The 17487-nt window shown below is 38.8% G+C and overlaps 2 protein-coding genes across 3 annotated transcripts; one reads left to right on the top strand and one right to left on the bottom strand.

Moving 5' to 3' along the window:
• The first annotated feature begins 612 nt into the window (after window positions 1-612).
• On the top strand, window positions 613-9964 carry slc6a14 (solute carrier family 6 member 14). Its single transcript, XM_018758543.1, has 14 exons — window positions 613-666; window positions 939-1104; window positions 1612-1743; window positions 2877-3029; window positions 3593-3728; window positions 4177-4309; window positions 4610-4750; window positions 5120-5348; window positions 6533-6658; window positions 7056-7174; window positions 7451-7550; window positions 7641-7750; window positions 9483-9650; window positions 9812-9964. Exons 1-14 carry the CDS (start codon window positions 613-615, stop codon window positions 9962-9964), a joined length of 1920 nt encoding a protein of 639 aa, XP_018614059.1.
• A 1150-nt stretch (window positions 9965-11114) lies between these two features.
• LOC108938185 (acidic mammalian chitinase-like) lies at window positions 11115-15079 on the bottom strand. 2 transcript variants are annotated; one of them, XM_018758549.1, is made up of 11 exons: window positions 15055-15079; window positions 14691-14720; window positions 13887-14088; window positions 13485-13541; window positions 13223-13388; window positions 12930-13054; window positions 12684-12807; window positions 12333-12518; window positions 12129-12251; window positions 11793-11931; window positions 11115-11374 (listed from the first exon to the last, which is right to left on the bottom strand). In XM_018758549.1, the coding sequence occupies exons 1-11, from the start codon at window positions 15077-15079 to the stop codon at window positions 11115-11117; spliced, it is 1437 nt and encodes a 478-aa protein (XP_018614065.1). The 2 variants fall into 2 exon arrangements, with proteins under 2 accessions (XP_018614065.1, XP_018614064.1); XM_018758548.1 differs by lacking the exon at window positions 15055-15079 and having other exon boundaries at window positions 14691-14754.
• Between the last annotated feature and the right edge of the window lie 2408 nt (window positions 15080-17487).

Genomic DNA, 17487 nt, shown 5'->3' with positions numbered 1-17487 from the left:
TATAAGGTTTGTACAGACAGTGTATAATGAATCCCTGAGACACTGTACTGTGCTGACTCTCTTCTGTCTGTGGCCCAGTTCTAAACTGACCAATTAAGTGTGAGTAACAAGGATTTTACATATTACAGCAAAAACCTGTTAAATCCAATGTTGTCATAGACCACAGCTGAAGAGTAGTAACAAGAGTACCCAAAATGATACTGTGGCCTGTGTTCTGTGTGACAAACCTTGTCATTAACTTTGAACATTGTCAGAGGTGTCTGGTTTAGAAAAAATTGTATTATAACCTTACGAGAAACACGTCACACTACAGTACCATACTCATTTTATGTAAATTGTTTTTTCTTTTTATTGCACATATTTTAACTAAGTAAAATACCGCAGAATATCTTTTTTCATGCAAGCCAAGTATTTTGTATTCACAGAAAAGAGACAATTAGCTAGAATCATGTTTCCTTTCTTCAGTTCATGTCCAGTGACAATATAGTGCTTATTCATACTTAGTTTGGAAGGGGAGGGTTCAAATATTTCACCTATGAAATGTCCTTTCATATAAGCCCATGTCTGATTCTGCGAACATGCAGTTTTAAGGAACAGAAACAACAGTGCAAGATGCGGGAAAACAGCCTGACATATTTTATATTTAAAAACAACACCACTGAAAGGGTAAGGACTTTCAAATTATTCTCGTTTCCACTGTTTATAAAGCTATCTATTACATTGTGTTGTATTCATTTTAAATTTCTGTTTAAACTTCTACTCATGACTTCTTTTACTTTGCTCCACATTTGTACTATATTTTAACACACTACATAATAGATGAATACATGGACAGTTCATTATTTTTTTTTGTCGTTCTATTCTTTAGTAAAAAACAAGAACTCTTGTACGTATGGCTGGGTTGTAATTCTGTTCAGTGTGCCCAATCCAACCAACAGAATAATGTGTGTGAAGAGCCTAACACTGAAGCCAGTATCACAGATGAGAATGTGTACAGAGGAAACTGGGCTACTAAAAGTGAGTACATGCTGTCCATGATTGGATATGCTGTTGGCCTTGGAAATGTGTGGAGGTTCCCCTATTTGGCCTACAAGAATGGAGGTGGTGAGCGCTTTTTATTATTATTATTATTATATTATTATTATTATTATTATTATTATTATTATTATTACATGTGGACATTTCTCACTTCTGTAGCTAATGGTTTAGAAAACCTCAGTTAATTAATACAAGCAACACGGTTAAAAAAGTGGCAGTTCGGTTGCAGATGGTGCTTGGTGAAAAATAGTTGAAATCATAAATTTGGAGTGTTTCAGTACAAATTGTTTTTATTTCTCGAGTTTATGTACCATATAAGAAAACATTTTCAAAGTCTATTTTATGTATTTGCTACAGTTTTCAAGTTATGTTTCTCCCTTTATTGGACAATTTCAAATATTTTAGGGGTAATTATGTCATATTACAGATTGCCAAATATATCCCTAGAAATGTATTTTTATGATTTTTGTGCATGAATGCCAGCATGCCAAGCTTTGAAACCAATGCAGTTTAAAATCACCTGTAGCCCTTTGTTAAAACATCAGAACCCAAGTCTGTTGTCTGTCCACCAAGGTGCTTTCCTTATCCCCTACCTTCTAATGTTGGCTGTGGCTGGACTTCCCATGTTTTTCATGGAGTGTTCCCTTGGACAATTCTGCAGCCAGGGGCCCATCAATGTGTGGATGGCTGTTCCCATAATGCAAGGTGAAGTATATATTCTGGATGGAGACTCGAGGTTTGATGGCCAGATTATCTAACATAGTGCAGCTGAAATGACAGAAATGGCAGCAGAAAGGTGATGGGTGTTGTGTATCAATAAGCTGGCATTGTGTATAGCTACAAGTAAACACATGCATTTTGTTAGTTCTCAAAATGTACACTACACTAGTTGTAACAACTGCACTGGCTCGTAGGACAACATGGCACAGAGTTGGGTTTCCTGCTTCAATGTACCTTTTTTTAAGTTGGGTGAGGTCTTGGGGAGAATGGGATCACAACTGTAGACAGAGGCTCAAATTCTTCAACAGGAATCCCTGGTCCTTCTTCATCTCTTGCTTCATATAATGGGGTCTAGAAGTCTTCGCACTGTGGGCAGAAGGGACTAAATCATGGCAGCTTGGTGTTTGTTTGTTGTAACCAAAGCAAGTTACCAGGCAAATATGCTAGGTGCATCTTGTGTTTGAATGGGAGGTGCAGGTGTGCATTATCTTTTTTTCTCATTGCATCTGTGTGTGAATGCGTGGTGCGTGTGTGTGAGAGAGATGCAACTGCTCTCCAGTGGAACAATGTTTTATTTTATCTGTGCCTTCTCATGTTCGCCCCCCTTCTGTCTTTCGAGCATTACAGTATAATCAGAGTAATAAGTGAGTTATAAGTAAATGTATCATACTAGTTACCATAATGAGCCCTTTGTTGAGAAAGCCATCTATTTACATGAGATTAAGGTCACAGCGCCTGGGTGGTGTGAGTGAACATGAGTTTGATCTATGCTCAGTCTGTGTGGAGTTTGCATGTTCTCCCTGTGGCTGGGTTTCCTCCTGGTGCTCTGATTTCCTCCCACATTCCAAAGATATGCAGTTAAGGTAAATTACTGACCCTAAATTGCCATTAGTGTGTGAATGAGTGAGTGTGTATGTGTGGCTACCCTGCAAGGGACTGGCATCCTGTCCAGGGTGTATCCCATTCAGTCTGGTACCCAAATAATTCCAGGGTAGGCTCTGGTTCAACATCACCCTGCTCAGGACAATTTGGACTAATTACACAAGTTAACATGTATAGTTCTCAGTTTATTTTTTAGAACTGCAATATGTTGATTGAAGATAACTGTTCTTTTGCAGGAGTTGGTGTCACAATGGTGCTGGTAAGCACCATGGTAGCAGTGTACTATAATGTCATTGTGGGGTACAGTATCTACTACATGTTTGCATCTTTCTCATCCCCTCTTCCATGGAGCACTTGTTCAGAGAAGAACTGCAGCACCACACTTATGGGTATGTCTACTCACCATTTTAGGCTATCCTATCACATTAAGCCAGTTTTACTGTACATACATCTCTTTAAGAGTTAAACAGAACATGTCTAAATAAATTTATTATTATAACTATTGCTCTATAAAGGACATTACAAAGACAATTTCCATGTAACTCCTGCAATAACAGCCGTTCTCTCATGCTCTCACTCAAACTGTTAGTAAATAGCTAAAATGTAAAATAATTTATTCTAAAGAGAAAGAAGGGAGCTCTCGCTGTTATCATAGAAGACCACGCAGTTCATAAATGTGCAAAACATAGTTTTTGATGTGTAAAAAATATCTTGTCAAATGGCAATACCTTCATCAGTTAATGTCAAAGGATAAGAATGAGATGAATTTACTTTTCATGCCACAGTAGCACACAACAAATTTACACAAGTAAAGCTGTATTTCCAGTGGCTCTCAGGTGAAACCTCTGGTGTCCAAACTTCTGATGGGATTTTACTGAATTACTTTAAACATCACTTGATGTATCCCTCTAATTGCAGAAAGTTCCCAGTTTTGTTTTCCTCTACTGCACAGATTTATGCAAGGCTATGTCAGATGGAGATGGTGGCGTGGCGTTGAACATGACGTCGATAAGAGACCACAATGAATCCTGTCTGACACTAAACAACCTTTCCAGATCTGAGCAAAGCCCCAGTGAGCAGTACTGGGAGTAAGCATCACTTCTTCTGCACAAGTGGTCCCCTGGAATGAAATGACAGACTACACAGGATGTGTCATAGGAAAACTCATTTTAAACAACCCTCTATTGTTTGCATTCTTCCTGGAATCCTTATATTTGGAGTTGCTAGAAAATTTTGACAGTTTTTAAAGTTAAAACTGTTTCATTTACTTAGCTGACTCTTTACTCCGAAGCAATGTACCATGATTTATCCACATGTACAGCTGTGTAGTTGTATAGGAGCAATTCTGGGTAAGTACCTCACTTAAGATTATTAGAGCAGGAGCTGTATTTGAACCTGGGTCTTCTGAGTATGGCTTACCACTGTTCTATCTCATCTTCTGATACGTTCTGCACATGTAAATGATTGGTTCATATAAATTGTTGACAAGTAATGCGTACATTGAAAAATATTTGTAATGAAAAATGTTTATCACAGCAATGTGGCACTATGGCGCACAGCAGGGCTGGATGAGACTGGAGAGGTTGTGTGGCACCTGGCGCTTTGTCTGCTCCTTGCTTGGCTGCTAACTGGTGCAGCTCTGTTCAAAGGCATCAAGTCCTCTGGGAAGGTGATAATACTACTACTAATAATAATAACTAAAATTGGATTTTAATTGTTCTGCTTATTGGTAATGGAATGAAAACCCAAACCTATTTACAAATTTTGAATCAAGTCAACGGAGGTTTTATGTTTTTACAAATTGTTTATGGGAATTAAGGTAGTCTGACAGACTTGAATTATTTGCAGTTGTTTTCTGTAGGTGTTAATAATTAAATTCCCATGTCTCATGCGTTGCGAAAAAGAGTGATGTTTTCCTCATTTATTGTTTTTGTTTTCCTCATCATCTCACCAATGTTACTTCACACAGGTGGTGTATTTTACTGCCACATTCCCCTATGTGGTTCTTTCAATCCTGTTGGTGAGAGGAGTCACTCTGGATGGAGCCAGAGATGGGATTGAATACTACATTGGCAGCCAATCTAACCTCACCAAGTTGACAGAAGCAGAGGTCAGAGTTATTGGAAAACAACTTTCATGACACACTGCTGTCAATATCTACATTCTGTCATTTTATTTCACCAATAAGTAGAACTAGCCAAGTCTGCAGGAATATTTTAAAATATCATTGTTCCTTTGATTAACATGTCTCCAAAGTGACCAATAAAGAGGAAGAAAGCAGTCTGTTTTAAAAGCGGAAAATATGAGGGTACTGTCAAATGCAGCCGGTAAAACACACAACAAACAAAAATACAACACAACTTGTAAGAATGAAAAGCTTGTTTTAGGGTTTAGACTGATTTCACCAATACTGGTGGCCTGAACAAATGATCAAACCCCTTTTTGAGCTACGTCAAGACAGTCATTTTTCTTGGTGCAGGTATGGAAGGATGCTGCAACGCAAATATTTTATTCTCTCTCGGTTGCCTGGGGTGGGCTGACGGCCCTATCCTCCTATAACAAGTTTCATAACAACTGCTATAAAGACTCCATCATCATCTGTGTCACCAATTGTGGCACCAGCATCTTTGCAGGCTTTGCCATCTTCTCCATTTTGGGCCATATGGCTTATATGTATGGGAAGCCAGTGTCAGAAGTTGTTCAGTCAGGTACGTATGTGGGGTAGCACCAAGAAACTTGTTGTATTTGGATCATATACCCGCAGGGATTGAAAATGGCATTGTTATGAAAACAAAGAAAAATTATTAAATTATTATTATTATTCAATTATTATTAATTTAATGGGGGTGCGGTGGTGCAGTGGGTTGGGCCGCAGTCCTACTCTCCGGTGGGTCTGGGGTTCGAGTCCCGCTTGGGGTGCCTTGCGGCGGACTGGCGTCTCGTCCTGGGTGTGTCCCCTCCCCCTCCGGCCTTACGCCCTGTGTTACCGGGTAGGCTCTGGTTCTCCGCGACCCCGTATGGGACAAGCGGTTCTGAAAATGTGTGTGTGTATTATTAATTTAAATTATACTTAACATTATTTTCTTGAGACTTCAATCTTCTGTTACTGTCCTATGCGCAGTATAGAAGTTATCTTTGGAAGATAAATATAAAACTTATACCTAAATTGAATAATATTATTTTTCAAAAATAGACAGCAAAGTGTGCATTTGCAAAATGGGGCTTGTCAATTAAAAAAAAGAAAACTTAATTAATAAAACAATATTTTCATTAAATGTAATTGAAATTGTAATTTACTTACAATTTTCTTTTCACCACCTACTGTGACACTACTGTGTCCAGTGCTACCTAAACTTTACAAATGCATTGGCAAATTCACTGTTACAATTGCTAACATGCAAGCACTGAATTGTGGGCTATAAAATTTACACATTCAGTGCCCAGTTGTGCTTTTTGACACAGAATGTCAGTACAAGACTGTGGTCATGACTCAAATCAAAGTAATCTTGAAAGATAGAAATTATGACATTGTATGTCAACATGAAGGGGGAAATCAGCTGAGTGTTGAATAGTAAAGGGGGTGCGGTGGCGCAGTGGGTTGGACTGCAGTCCTGCTCTCTGGTGGGTCTGGGGTTCAAGTCCCGCTTGGGGTGCCTTGTGGCGGACTGGCGTCCCGTCCTGGGTGTGTCCCCTTGCGCCCTGTGTTGCCGGGTGGGCTCCGTGACCCCGTAAGGGACAAGCGGTTCTGAAAATGTGTGTGTGTGTTGAATAGTAATAATGACAGACTGAGCCATGCAGGAAGACTGTTAAAGAAAGTAACAACTGATACTTCTGTAATACACTGCCATTTTGAATATGAGTCCATTTTAACTGCTATCTCTTGTTTCTCAAGATTTTGCCTTGGCTTTTGTTGCCTACCCAGAAGCCCTTTCCAAACTGCCTGTGTCTCCACTGTGGTCTGTCTTGTTCTTCTTCATGCTGTTGACCCTTGGCTTAGACTCTCAGTTTGCCAGCATAGGTAAACTATATGCTGCCAGTTTTGCCAGTTCTATTTGCAGCTACAAATGTGTATTAAGTTGTTTGGAGTTTGATCGAAAAATTTAAAAGTTTATTCATTTTTTTCTATGTCTCTCTCAGTTGACCTATCGTCCTTAAAATATTATTTAGTGCAGGACCGTTATAGATTGTCAATTAAAGATTTGACCTTAATAAACAATTTGCAACCAACAATTTGCATGGTTTTCTTGTAACAAAATATCAGTCTGTGCTGCACTGAGCTTCTTCAATAAATTATTCATTTAGAAAGTATCATGTTCCTATTACAAAAAGGAGCCAGTAAAAGTTCATTTTCCCAGTAACTAGAAAGACAATACTGAGTATATAGTATTGAGTAATCCTTTTTTTGTGTTTCTCAGAAACTATAACAACATCCCTTCAGGACTCCTTTCCCAAGGTCCTCAAGTCTAGGAGAACACTCCTCACTGTGATTATCTGTATTGTCCTATTTCTTCTTGGTCTGCCTTGTGTTACACAAGTAAGTTTTTACAGTGTGGAGTAGCCCTCTTTCTGTTTAGTTATACTAGTGATTATATATGAAACATAATAAACACTAGATACATTTAATATTTTTTATTAGTGTTAATGTGGCTTTAATCTTTATAAGTCTTCTTTGCCAATAATCAATGTCTCTGAAAAGAATTATTAAAAACTTGGAAAATGAAAGAACAGAGAAAGTTACAGTTCACAGTATTGCCATAACTGATTGTAAGTATGAACTTTCTGACAAATAAGTATACTTTTTTTTTTCTAGACTGGAATATATTGGGTGAAACTGATTGACCATTTCTGTGCTGGGTGGATGATTCTGATCACTGCAGTGTTGGAACTCACTGGAATTATTTATATCTATGGTAAATTTATTTTGTTTCAGGATCATCAGGATTATATTTGGTGGGATTTCCACAGTCCTGTTTAATCGCTGTTTGACTCTGTTTATGTAGGAGGAAGCCAGTTCATAAAAGATATTGAGATGATGATAGGGACCAAGAGCTCTCTCTTCTGGCTGTGGTGGAAAGCATGCTGGTATTTTATCTCTCCAATTGTTCTCGCAGTAAGTTGACCTTTTCTACTGCTACAGTCTGACAGCAGCTGTATGTATTATTTTTATTGTAAATCTCCAACTAAACAGTGGCTGGCTGTTGAACCATATCTTACCTTAAGATCGGGGTATATCTGTGTCAACACAGAAATAAAAATATGCAAATACTGCACATTAAGCTCTGTCTTGCCCAAATAACTCATTGGTGATCTGTTGCTATAAACCTGATCAATACAATTTTTTAGATGTGCTGTTTTTTTAGTAGAAAACAATGTTTTTTTTTCACTCGGTGGTCTGCTTAAGTCTTAATATCTCTCTTGAACAACCTGTAAGCAACAGTCCAGATGTACTTTTTTATGTGATGTTGGCCAAGTTTTTCCAGTAAGTTCTATGTACTGGCACTGAACAAGTCACCAATAACTGATCACCACTGAGTTACATGGGACAGGTAGAACTCAGTGTGAAGCACACACACACACACACACACACACACACACACACACAGACACACACACACACACACACACACACACACACACACACACTTTCAGAACCGCTTATCCCATACGGGGTCACGGGGAACTGGAGCCTAACCCGGCAACTCAGGGAGCAAGGCTGGAGGAGGAGGGGACACACCCAGGACAGGACACCAGTCTGTCGCAAGGCACCCCAAGTGGGACTCAAACCCCAGACCCACCAGAGAGCAGGACCCGGTCCAACCCACTGCACCACCAAGCCCCCCGGTGTGAACTATCTCCTTATTTTTATCTTTCTGTAGGCTCTGATAAACCCAAATTTTCAGGTATGGTGTGGTTCATCAGCTTTCACAAAGAACTGTCCTCTCATTAGTATGGAAAAAGTAGGAAAATATACATACCACGCTCAAGAAATGAAGGAATAGTCATATATTGTGACAGCATCTATAATAAAGAACATCAAATGAAATACTCAATGCACAGCAGGTTTGATTACTTGTTAACTCAAATTGTAAACACAAAGGGTTATAAGCTGTGGCATTGGTTTCATGTGCTGTTCATCATTCTCAGTATATACATTTTAGACAATAATAATAGCTAATTGCATTCAGACTTTGGACTGTCATTCCATTAATTGTGATAAGTGTACCGCTGTTAGTGGTATTATTGATCAGTTACTGTGGGGCAGGCTCTTTCGATCCATTCTGCCGAAAAGCTTTCACTTCAGACTGTTGCTTTATAACGTGATAAATGATTCTAGTTATTTGCATTTATTTATTTATTTAGCAGACTCTTTTCTCCAAGCGACTTCCAATGAACTCTATGTAGTGTTTTCAGCCCACACACCTTATTCACCAAGGTGACTTGCACTGCTAGATACACTACTTACAATGGGTCACTCATCCATACATCAGTCGAACACATTATTTTTTATTCCTTCAGATCTAATGCACAAAGACACTCAAAAGTTAAAACAAAGCAAACAAAAAAAGAAAGAAAAGCACATACTTGCTTAAAATAAGCCTTAGTTGCACAAAGGTGACTGATGCCAGCTTCACTATAATTCTGTTCTACTGAGTACTTGTATGTGATTTTCTTCTTTCAGTAGGTGGAATGTTGGCTTCTACAAACCTTGAGAACCCACATTTAAAACTCTTCAAAATAAAGTTCATTCTCATGACTGTTACCAAATACTAAACTGATTTTTTTTTTTTTTTTTTGGTCCTTCACATTAGTCTTAATATTGTATGGCATTTTGGTTCTTGTAGGTGATTCTGGCATGGTCCTTGTTCACGCTCACACCCCCCACCTATGGCTCTATGGTTTATCCTGAATGGGGTGTGTCTCTTGGTTGGTGCATCACTGCATTCTGCCTCATATGGATTCCAGTTTTTGCAGTTTTGAAGGTGGTCAAGGCTGAGGGTAGCCTTTGGCAGGTAAGACAGAATCTTATAACATACTGGTTTAATGATATTATATCAGTAGGTCCTATATATATATATATATATATATATCTATAACAGTGTTTGAATTTTCAGGTGGGTTTTGAACATTAAGTCCATTCAAAGTCATTACAGCATGTAATGTGGTTTTCTAGCGCTTGAAAATGGCATGTCTGTCAGCGAACACATGGGGACCCTACTTGGAGTGTCATAGGGGAGACCGCTATAAGAAGCAGCAGAGTTCCGACATGGACATGAGGATCACTTTAAATGTGTACAGTATAAGCTGTGATCCTACCCCTATATGAACCTCCTTCCATTTTGTTATTTCTTTTCCACAATTTTTACCAGTTGCAGTACTGTGTTGCATCAGAAATCAGTCCTCTGACTCACACCCCAGTTAAACATGTATTTGATTTACAAAGTCAATCATGCAGCGCCATTCAGAAGAATTGTAAACACAGATTTTACAGTCATTCTTGAGAGTCCAGGGTAGTCTTTCTGACCTCACTGAAGCAATCCCAACTTCGCCAGTAGTTGCAGTATTTTCCAATTACACCCATCAAATGGCACTACTTGGATTCTAGCTATTATGTTTGTAATTACATGTCCCCACTAAAGAAATTACACCTTAAATTGCTGAACTACTGTGTACTTCAAATTATTATATTTAATTTTATGTAGAACAAGTCTCCGTCTCCTCTGTCATTTCATTCTATGAGACTGGTTTATAAGGTAAGCAACAGGAAAAGTCATGATTTACATGAAAAAAAATGCATTTATTGAAAAGGAAATTGGTTGTTAGTAAATGCCTGGCTGCTGAAATGTAAATTAAAACATTTTTACTTTTAAGTAATAGATAATGATCAGTTGTCTTGATGTTTTACATTTATACATTTACAATTGAATTTTAAAAATTCTTTTAAATTTTAACAGTAATTTAATTTAATGTACCATTAATTTTATTGTCTGCCACTTATATGGTAATCTATAAAAGTTAGCCTGATTGTTATTTTTTTCCTCTGTAAAATTCTTTTAAAGTACTACTAGTATTTTAATCATCTTTAAGGTCTAATATAAAAGATAAGCAGCAAGAAAATATTGATATCCATATTGATAACACCCAAGACATTATTATCCTTGTTTAACCTTCACTAAGAAGACAGATGTCTTATTTTATGTTAGAAATGTTGCCAAAATAAAATGTCAAAAAAATATAGAAAATTCCTTTTTCGTCAGTTTCACCCTATTTTACTCTATTATGTCAGCCTGAAAATCTATTGACCCTGGAATGATGGCAGGTGACCAGTCAGCGCAAAAAAGAAAAAGAGGCTCAATAACTTCTAGTGGTTTGCATTAAAGTTTCATTTTTTTATTCATTTACACTGGAAAATTCAAATGCAAAGTGCTTACATGCTGGAAAAGATTGATTGATATGAGCCAATGTGATGCTGGAAATTAAGCCCAATTGCAGCAGGAGCAGCTGGCATCAAAGATGAGACCAGTGGCACAGTGTTGGACATAGGTCTGGCCTTGATTGCAGTCATAGTATTGATTCCTGTTGGCTGGGACAGGGTAGAGTCCATTAGCCTTTCCAGCACAGAAGCCACTGCCTCCACTGCTGCTGCCACTGCTGCTGCTGCTCCCGCTACCGCCACCACTAGGAGCAGGTGGAGCCTGAGTGATGGGGGGTGAAGGGTTTTGACTGGCAGTACAGCCTAGGGGGGGAAAAAAAAAAAAAAAAAAAAAACAGTCCCAGTCAATTTTTTGCTGTAAACTGTTACCAGCGTGGGGGATGCGGTGGCGCAGTGGCGCAGTGGGTTGGACTAGGTCCTGCTCTCCAGTGGGTCTGGGGTTCAAGTCCCACTTGGGGTGCCTTGTGACGGACTGGCGTCCCGTTCTGGGTGTGTCCCCTCCCCCTCCAGCCATATGCCCTGTGTTGCTGGATTAGGCTCTGGCTCCCTGTGACCCCGTATGGGACAAGTGGTTCAGAAAGTGTGTGTGTGTGTGTTACCACTGTTTCATGAAATTCTTTGCAAATCAGATAGTTTTCACATTTTTAGTCTTCCATTTTGCTGATGCTGGCATATGTGCTGGCATATGTGCTGTACATGAACTTGTATGAAGGTTACTCACTCTGGCCAGTTCCAAGTCCACTCTTCAGGGTGTTAATCAAGGGATACTGGCCTTGGCCACAGAAAGAACCGCTAAAGTCATCAAGATCAATGGTCCATACCATGGCTCCTCCAAAGTTGTTCTGCTTCAGCCATTGAATCTTTGTGAAGTAGAAGTGAAGGATTACATTTTGACTGTCTTGCTAGATTGCCGTTATATATATATATATATATATATATATATATATGTGTGTGTGTGTGTGTATATACTGTATATATGCGTATATCTAGCACTGAGATTATCATTCACGTATATTTGCTATACAAGACAGCTTTTTCTTTAATTTTATATACCAACCTTAATATTGAAACTCTTCACATTGTCATAGCCAACCCAGATATTTTGGCTGTTGTAGGCATATGGAACATCCTGGGGTGTGTCCCAAGCCTCAGTGGCTCCCTGCTTCAGGAAAGTGCAGATCTAGAGACAAAAAGCTAAAGTAAGTGGTGGAAACTATCTTGCTAGTTCAAGAAATGCTGAAGCCATTTTTTCATGTGTCACCTCATAATAGGCCAAGAAGCCACTCTGTTTGCTGTAAGGACCAGCTGGTCCAGGTCCAGTAGCTGGGGCACCAACACCAGTGTTGGAGGAGCTTGCCAGCACAAAGGTGTGTCCATAGGTGGGGAAACCCACTAAGAGTTTGGAAGCAGGAGCACCCTGGCCCAACCAGTAGTTCATGGCATAATCCTATGGAGGTAGATAAGAGCTACATTATGAGACATATCCCTGAAGATTACCATTATATTCTTATCATAATTATTTTTGCCCAGTATTGCTATTTTCATGTAATACAGTTGGAACTTTTAATCTCACCTTAAAACAGACATGTGTTTATGTTACTTAAATACTCACCACATTGAAATAGATGTAATCACCCTGGTCAGCAGGTCCCTTGTACAGAGGGCTATTCTCCCCAGTCTGCCTCTCCCAAGAACCATGGAAGTCATATGTCATGACATGGAAGTAGTCCAGGGTCCTGTATAAAAAGTGTAAACAAAGTAATGTTTACACTTAATGAGTGTTAACAAAGAAAGCACCAGTTTGTGAGTCAGGTTCCGGCGGGTGAGCAAATGTCGCGGCCTACAGGATTGTACTCACTGTCCAAGCTGTGAGATCTGGTATCCAGTGTCAATAGTGCTTTTTCCTGCAGCCACAGCAGCAGTCAGCATGAGACGTGGACGGTTACTGTTCTGACCTTCAGCCTCAAAGGCAGCCATCATTTCCTGAGAAAGTCAAGACATTCAGTATTTATGTCCAAGATCTGTATGTTTTTGAAACTGAAACTTTGACAGATAGTGTTTCCCTGCTACTGTTTTTTCTGCCATTCCCTCAATGCAAAACACATCCATGTCTTTAGGTTTAAGGATTTAGGTTCCAGGTTCCTTTCCTACCTGAACCAAAGTTGTGAATAGCTGCTTGTCTTGAGGAGGACTTCCTCTAGAGCCAGGGTACTCCCAGTCAATATCCAGACCATCAAACCCATACTGCCTCAGGAAACTGATTACAGAGTTGATAAAAGTCTGACGGGTGGCAGAGGTGGACACCATGGCGCTAAACCTAAATATGAGATGAACGTTTGTTGTTGGTGGAGGGTTGGGGAAAAAAAAGCTGATCAAATTCTAAGAGAAGTTAAGGCATAAGATTCAGAGTTACTTTGCTGTCCCAAAGTTCCAGCCACCAATAGCCAACAGAGTCTTGAGGTTGCTGTTCCTATTGGAGACACAAGAAGAGACCAATGAATGACAAAGAGGAGATATGACTGATGTAGATACTGCACTTGTATAAATTAGGTTCTTGCATGAATACTTGGTCCTTAAAGATTATTTCTTTAGAGATAACATTTAAGTTCCTGCCTTTACATGGGTAAATATGATTTTTTTATGCATTCTGATAAAGACTATGAGTAGAGATCTGAATTTAATATAATTTCTTATATTACATTTACATTTTAATTTAGCAGCCACATTTCCACTAAACAACATTAATCTCTGGGAACAATACAAAAGCCCATTATAATATTGTAACGCTTTCCCCGTTTGATTTCACAGAACTCACTGGTTTTTCAGGGCATTAAACTCGCCATAGAGCTTCACGTCATCCCACTCATAGGTTGCAATCTCATTGTTGTTCATGCCAGCAAAGGCGTAAATCAGGTGGTCACAGAGACAGGGGTCCACATTGGTAGGGAAGTACTTCCCAGCTCCTGGTCTGTACTGAGCCCAGTTGGTGAAGTAACAAGACAGGATGTAGGAAGAACCTGAATTGGAGGTGCAAGACATATACTACAATTTTGTAACATGCACTGGATATTTAAAATCATTAGACCACTGAAGTTTTCCTTCATGAGTGAAATTTTAGTGTACTTCCTGAGTTTTTTCAGTAAAGTTAAAAATTACAAGCATTAAAGAATTGCTTTAAAGAATGTTTTGTTTTAGAAAATTTGACTTGTTGGAGAACAGTGTAATTTTTAAATTTAATTGTAATTTTCACACACATTGTCTGAAGCCGCACATCCCAAGCAGGGGTTGCAGCGAACCGGAGCCTAACCCGGCAGCACAGGGTGCAAGGCCGGAGGGCGAGGGAACACACCCAGGACAGAAACCTAGTCTGTCACAAGGCACCCCAAGCAGGATTCGAACCTCCGACTCACCAGAGAGCAGGACCCAGCCAAACCTGCTGCGCCACCGCACCCTCAATTGCAATTTTATTTAACTTAAATCTTTTTATCTTTATTTAGATGGTAAAATGTTTTTCACTGAATGTGAATAAAATAATATTTATAAAAACAATACCATCTAAAACCAAATAAAATTAGTGTACCTCTTTGTTGGGAATGTAGAAACTAACATGTAGTCTTACCTAGCTGCACATGCAGTAGGAGAGCCAGTCCTGCATTGAAGAGAAGGGAGATGAACTTTGTCATGCTGGACAACCAACTCGCCAATGAGCATCACATTGTTGCAACATTCACTGTGATATTAAACCTTTCAATACCTGAAAACCCTTCTTAAAAATATTACTGATGGCGGCCGATAACTGTTGCTCAGCTGGGTTATACCAAGATACTTCCACCAGTTCTGTCCTTCACTTTTCTTCCATATATGCATATATATATTTAACAAAATTCAACTGGAAGTATGTAAAAATATTGTAGGGCAATTTTATTGGACAGTAAAAACCAGGACACGACTCAAGAAAGTTAGAAAGGACAGCTTCCACTTACCAGTAAAGATCAGTAGTTTGCCCATGTTTGCCTCTGCCTTTGTACAGCAAATGGAGGTAGCTTTTGCCTTATATACTTTTTTTACCCAATTTTATCACACAACAAATTAGCCCTTTACTTTCATTGTTTGTTCATGCCACTTCACATTGTTACGTGTACTGTTGAACTTTCCATTCGACAGATCATAGCCATTTGATCACACACCAAGGACTTTGCTTGAATTATCCATAGGCTTGGTACAGCTCTGTACCAAAACACACCTGGATGACATTTCAAATTAAATATCAGCGGTAATAGGAAGTTTCATATGTCGAATTGTACTTTAATATTTAACCTTATACCTGATTAGCTTCAGGAAAAAAAAACAGCAGGTCTTACATCATGATTGTTACATGCCTTTTCTGAAGTATAGATGCTTTGTATATTAGTTCAATGTCTTTTTGCAGAACTGGTAATAAAAATAATTTTTTTGTATTTACCATGAAACTACTTTAACATAAGGCATGAGGTCTTATACCTTGGTAATTACGTATGTCTTGCACAACTGAATTAAAATATTTTTGGGTCTGAGTTTGAATCTAAAAACGTTTTTCATATCAATGTCTTGATTTGTGTTTAATAGGTGCTTTCAAGGTTCTCATTAAAACAACTTCATTTAAATTACTTTGTAATTCTTTTAGCATCAGCTAAGAAACAGCACAATATTATGCTGACACCCATCATGAAAGTTTATGTAGAAAATATATGTGTGCAGATATCATTGGGTAAAATACAGCGTAAAAACATCTGAACATTTTATCAGAAGAGGAATAAAAAATAGATAAGGATGAAATGATTAATACTGACTACAGAACATTTGTAAGTGGCAGGCTTACGAGTCACTAATGAATCTGCTCTTACTGAAATGTTTGCAAAATAGCAACACCTAGTAGATGGCCAAAAGATCATGAAATCAACCACAGTTTCTTTTTGGACTGAGGAGACTACTATGCCAGGCTTTATTACAGTCCATCAGTGAACCCCTCAGTCCAAAACAAAATTGTGGTTGATTTCATGAAGGAGGGGTACTACAGCAGGGAGTGGGATTCAAATATAGAGCCTTTGAGTCCAAAGGTAGCAGGGTTTACCACAATTCTATCTGTAAACACCTATCACTACCCAACAAAATAACCACACATAAGACATGCACTGTATGTTGGTCAGTAAAAACTGAACAATTCTGAAATATTTATGGGACTTGGGTCTGATAGTCAGGAATAACCTTGTAGGGAAATTTTGGTGCAGGAAAAAATGGGCCTGTATGTGAAAAGGCTGGTCATACACAACTTAAAATACAGTAAAGTGTGAATGCACAATTCTATTTCTCAGTATCTTGCAGGGGGGTGTGGTGGCGCAGTGGTGCAGCAGGTTTGGCTAGGGCCTGCTCTCTGGTCTGGGGTTTGAGTCCCGCTTGGGGTGCCTTGTGACGGATTGGCGTCCCATCCTGGGTATGTCCCCTGCCCCTGCCCCTCCCCCTCCAGCCTTGCGCCCTGCATTGCTGGGTTAGGCTCTGGCTTGCTGCAACCCTGCTTGGGACAAGCAGCTTCAGACATGTGTGAGTATCTTCCAGGGCTCCATTTTTACTTTTAAATAACCCAAAAAACAATTAACTATAGACAGGTTTCTAAAGACTTCATTACTTCAGACTTGGTACGGTTTAACAAGCACAACCCCACCATTAGAAAAGGCTAAATAAACACAACTTTGGCCTCCTAAAGAGAGTTAGCTTTTACAGTAATTGGGAACAGAGTTGCACTTTCACAAAAGACACTACAAGTTTACAAAGTAAATGAAATAGTTCTGCTCTCTGTAGCCTACAAATTGGCACTCACCATAAAACGCAGCTATATCAGTTTCCAAATTTAACATTTTGTACTGTGTTAAACTGCATAATGTAATATTAATAGACACCAAGCATTAAGGAGCTGACAGAAGTGAAAATGTTTCACAGCTCGTCATTGTACCAACAAACTTCATTGGCTTGTCAATATTTTCTTCAGTTTAGTCTATTCTGAAAATATCTGGTACTCGTAGCACACATTTTTTTGGCCATATCTTCAACCTGGACATACTAAACAGATGCTTGTTAACCCAAAAGGTCCAAGAGGTGTGAGGGGCAAGCGGTTGTTGATGATGGATGGATGGATATTAGATTTAAATTTTCGAAAGTATGGTGCTATATACATATATATATATATATATATATATATATATATATATGCACAGAAACACATATATATAAATATATATTATATATATACATACACACACACATATATATATACAAACTGTATATATATACAGTATGTATGTATAAATATATATATATGAGGGCGTAGTGGTGCGGCAGGTTCTGCCGGTGCTCGTTGTGTGGCGGGGCTGAGGTTGGAGCCC

The sequence above is a fragment of the Scleropages formosus genome, chromosome 2, assembly GCF_900964775.1.
Source record: "Scleropages formosus chromosome 2, fSclFor1.1, whole genome shotgun sequence".
Lineage (NCBI taxonomy): Eukaryota > Metazoa > Chordata > Actinopteri > Osteoglossiformes > Osteoglossidae > Scleropages > Scleropages formosus.
Note: the sequence above shows the minus strand (reverse complement) of the source record. Positions and strands in the feature narration are given on the sequence as shown.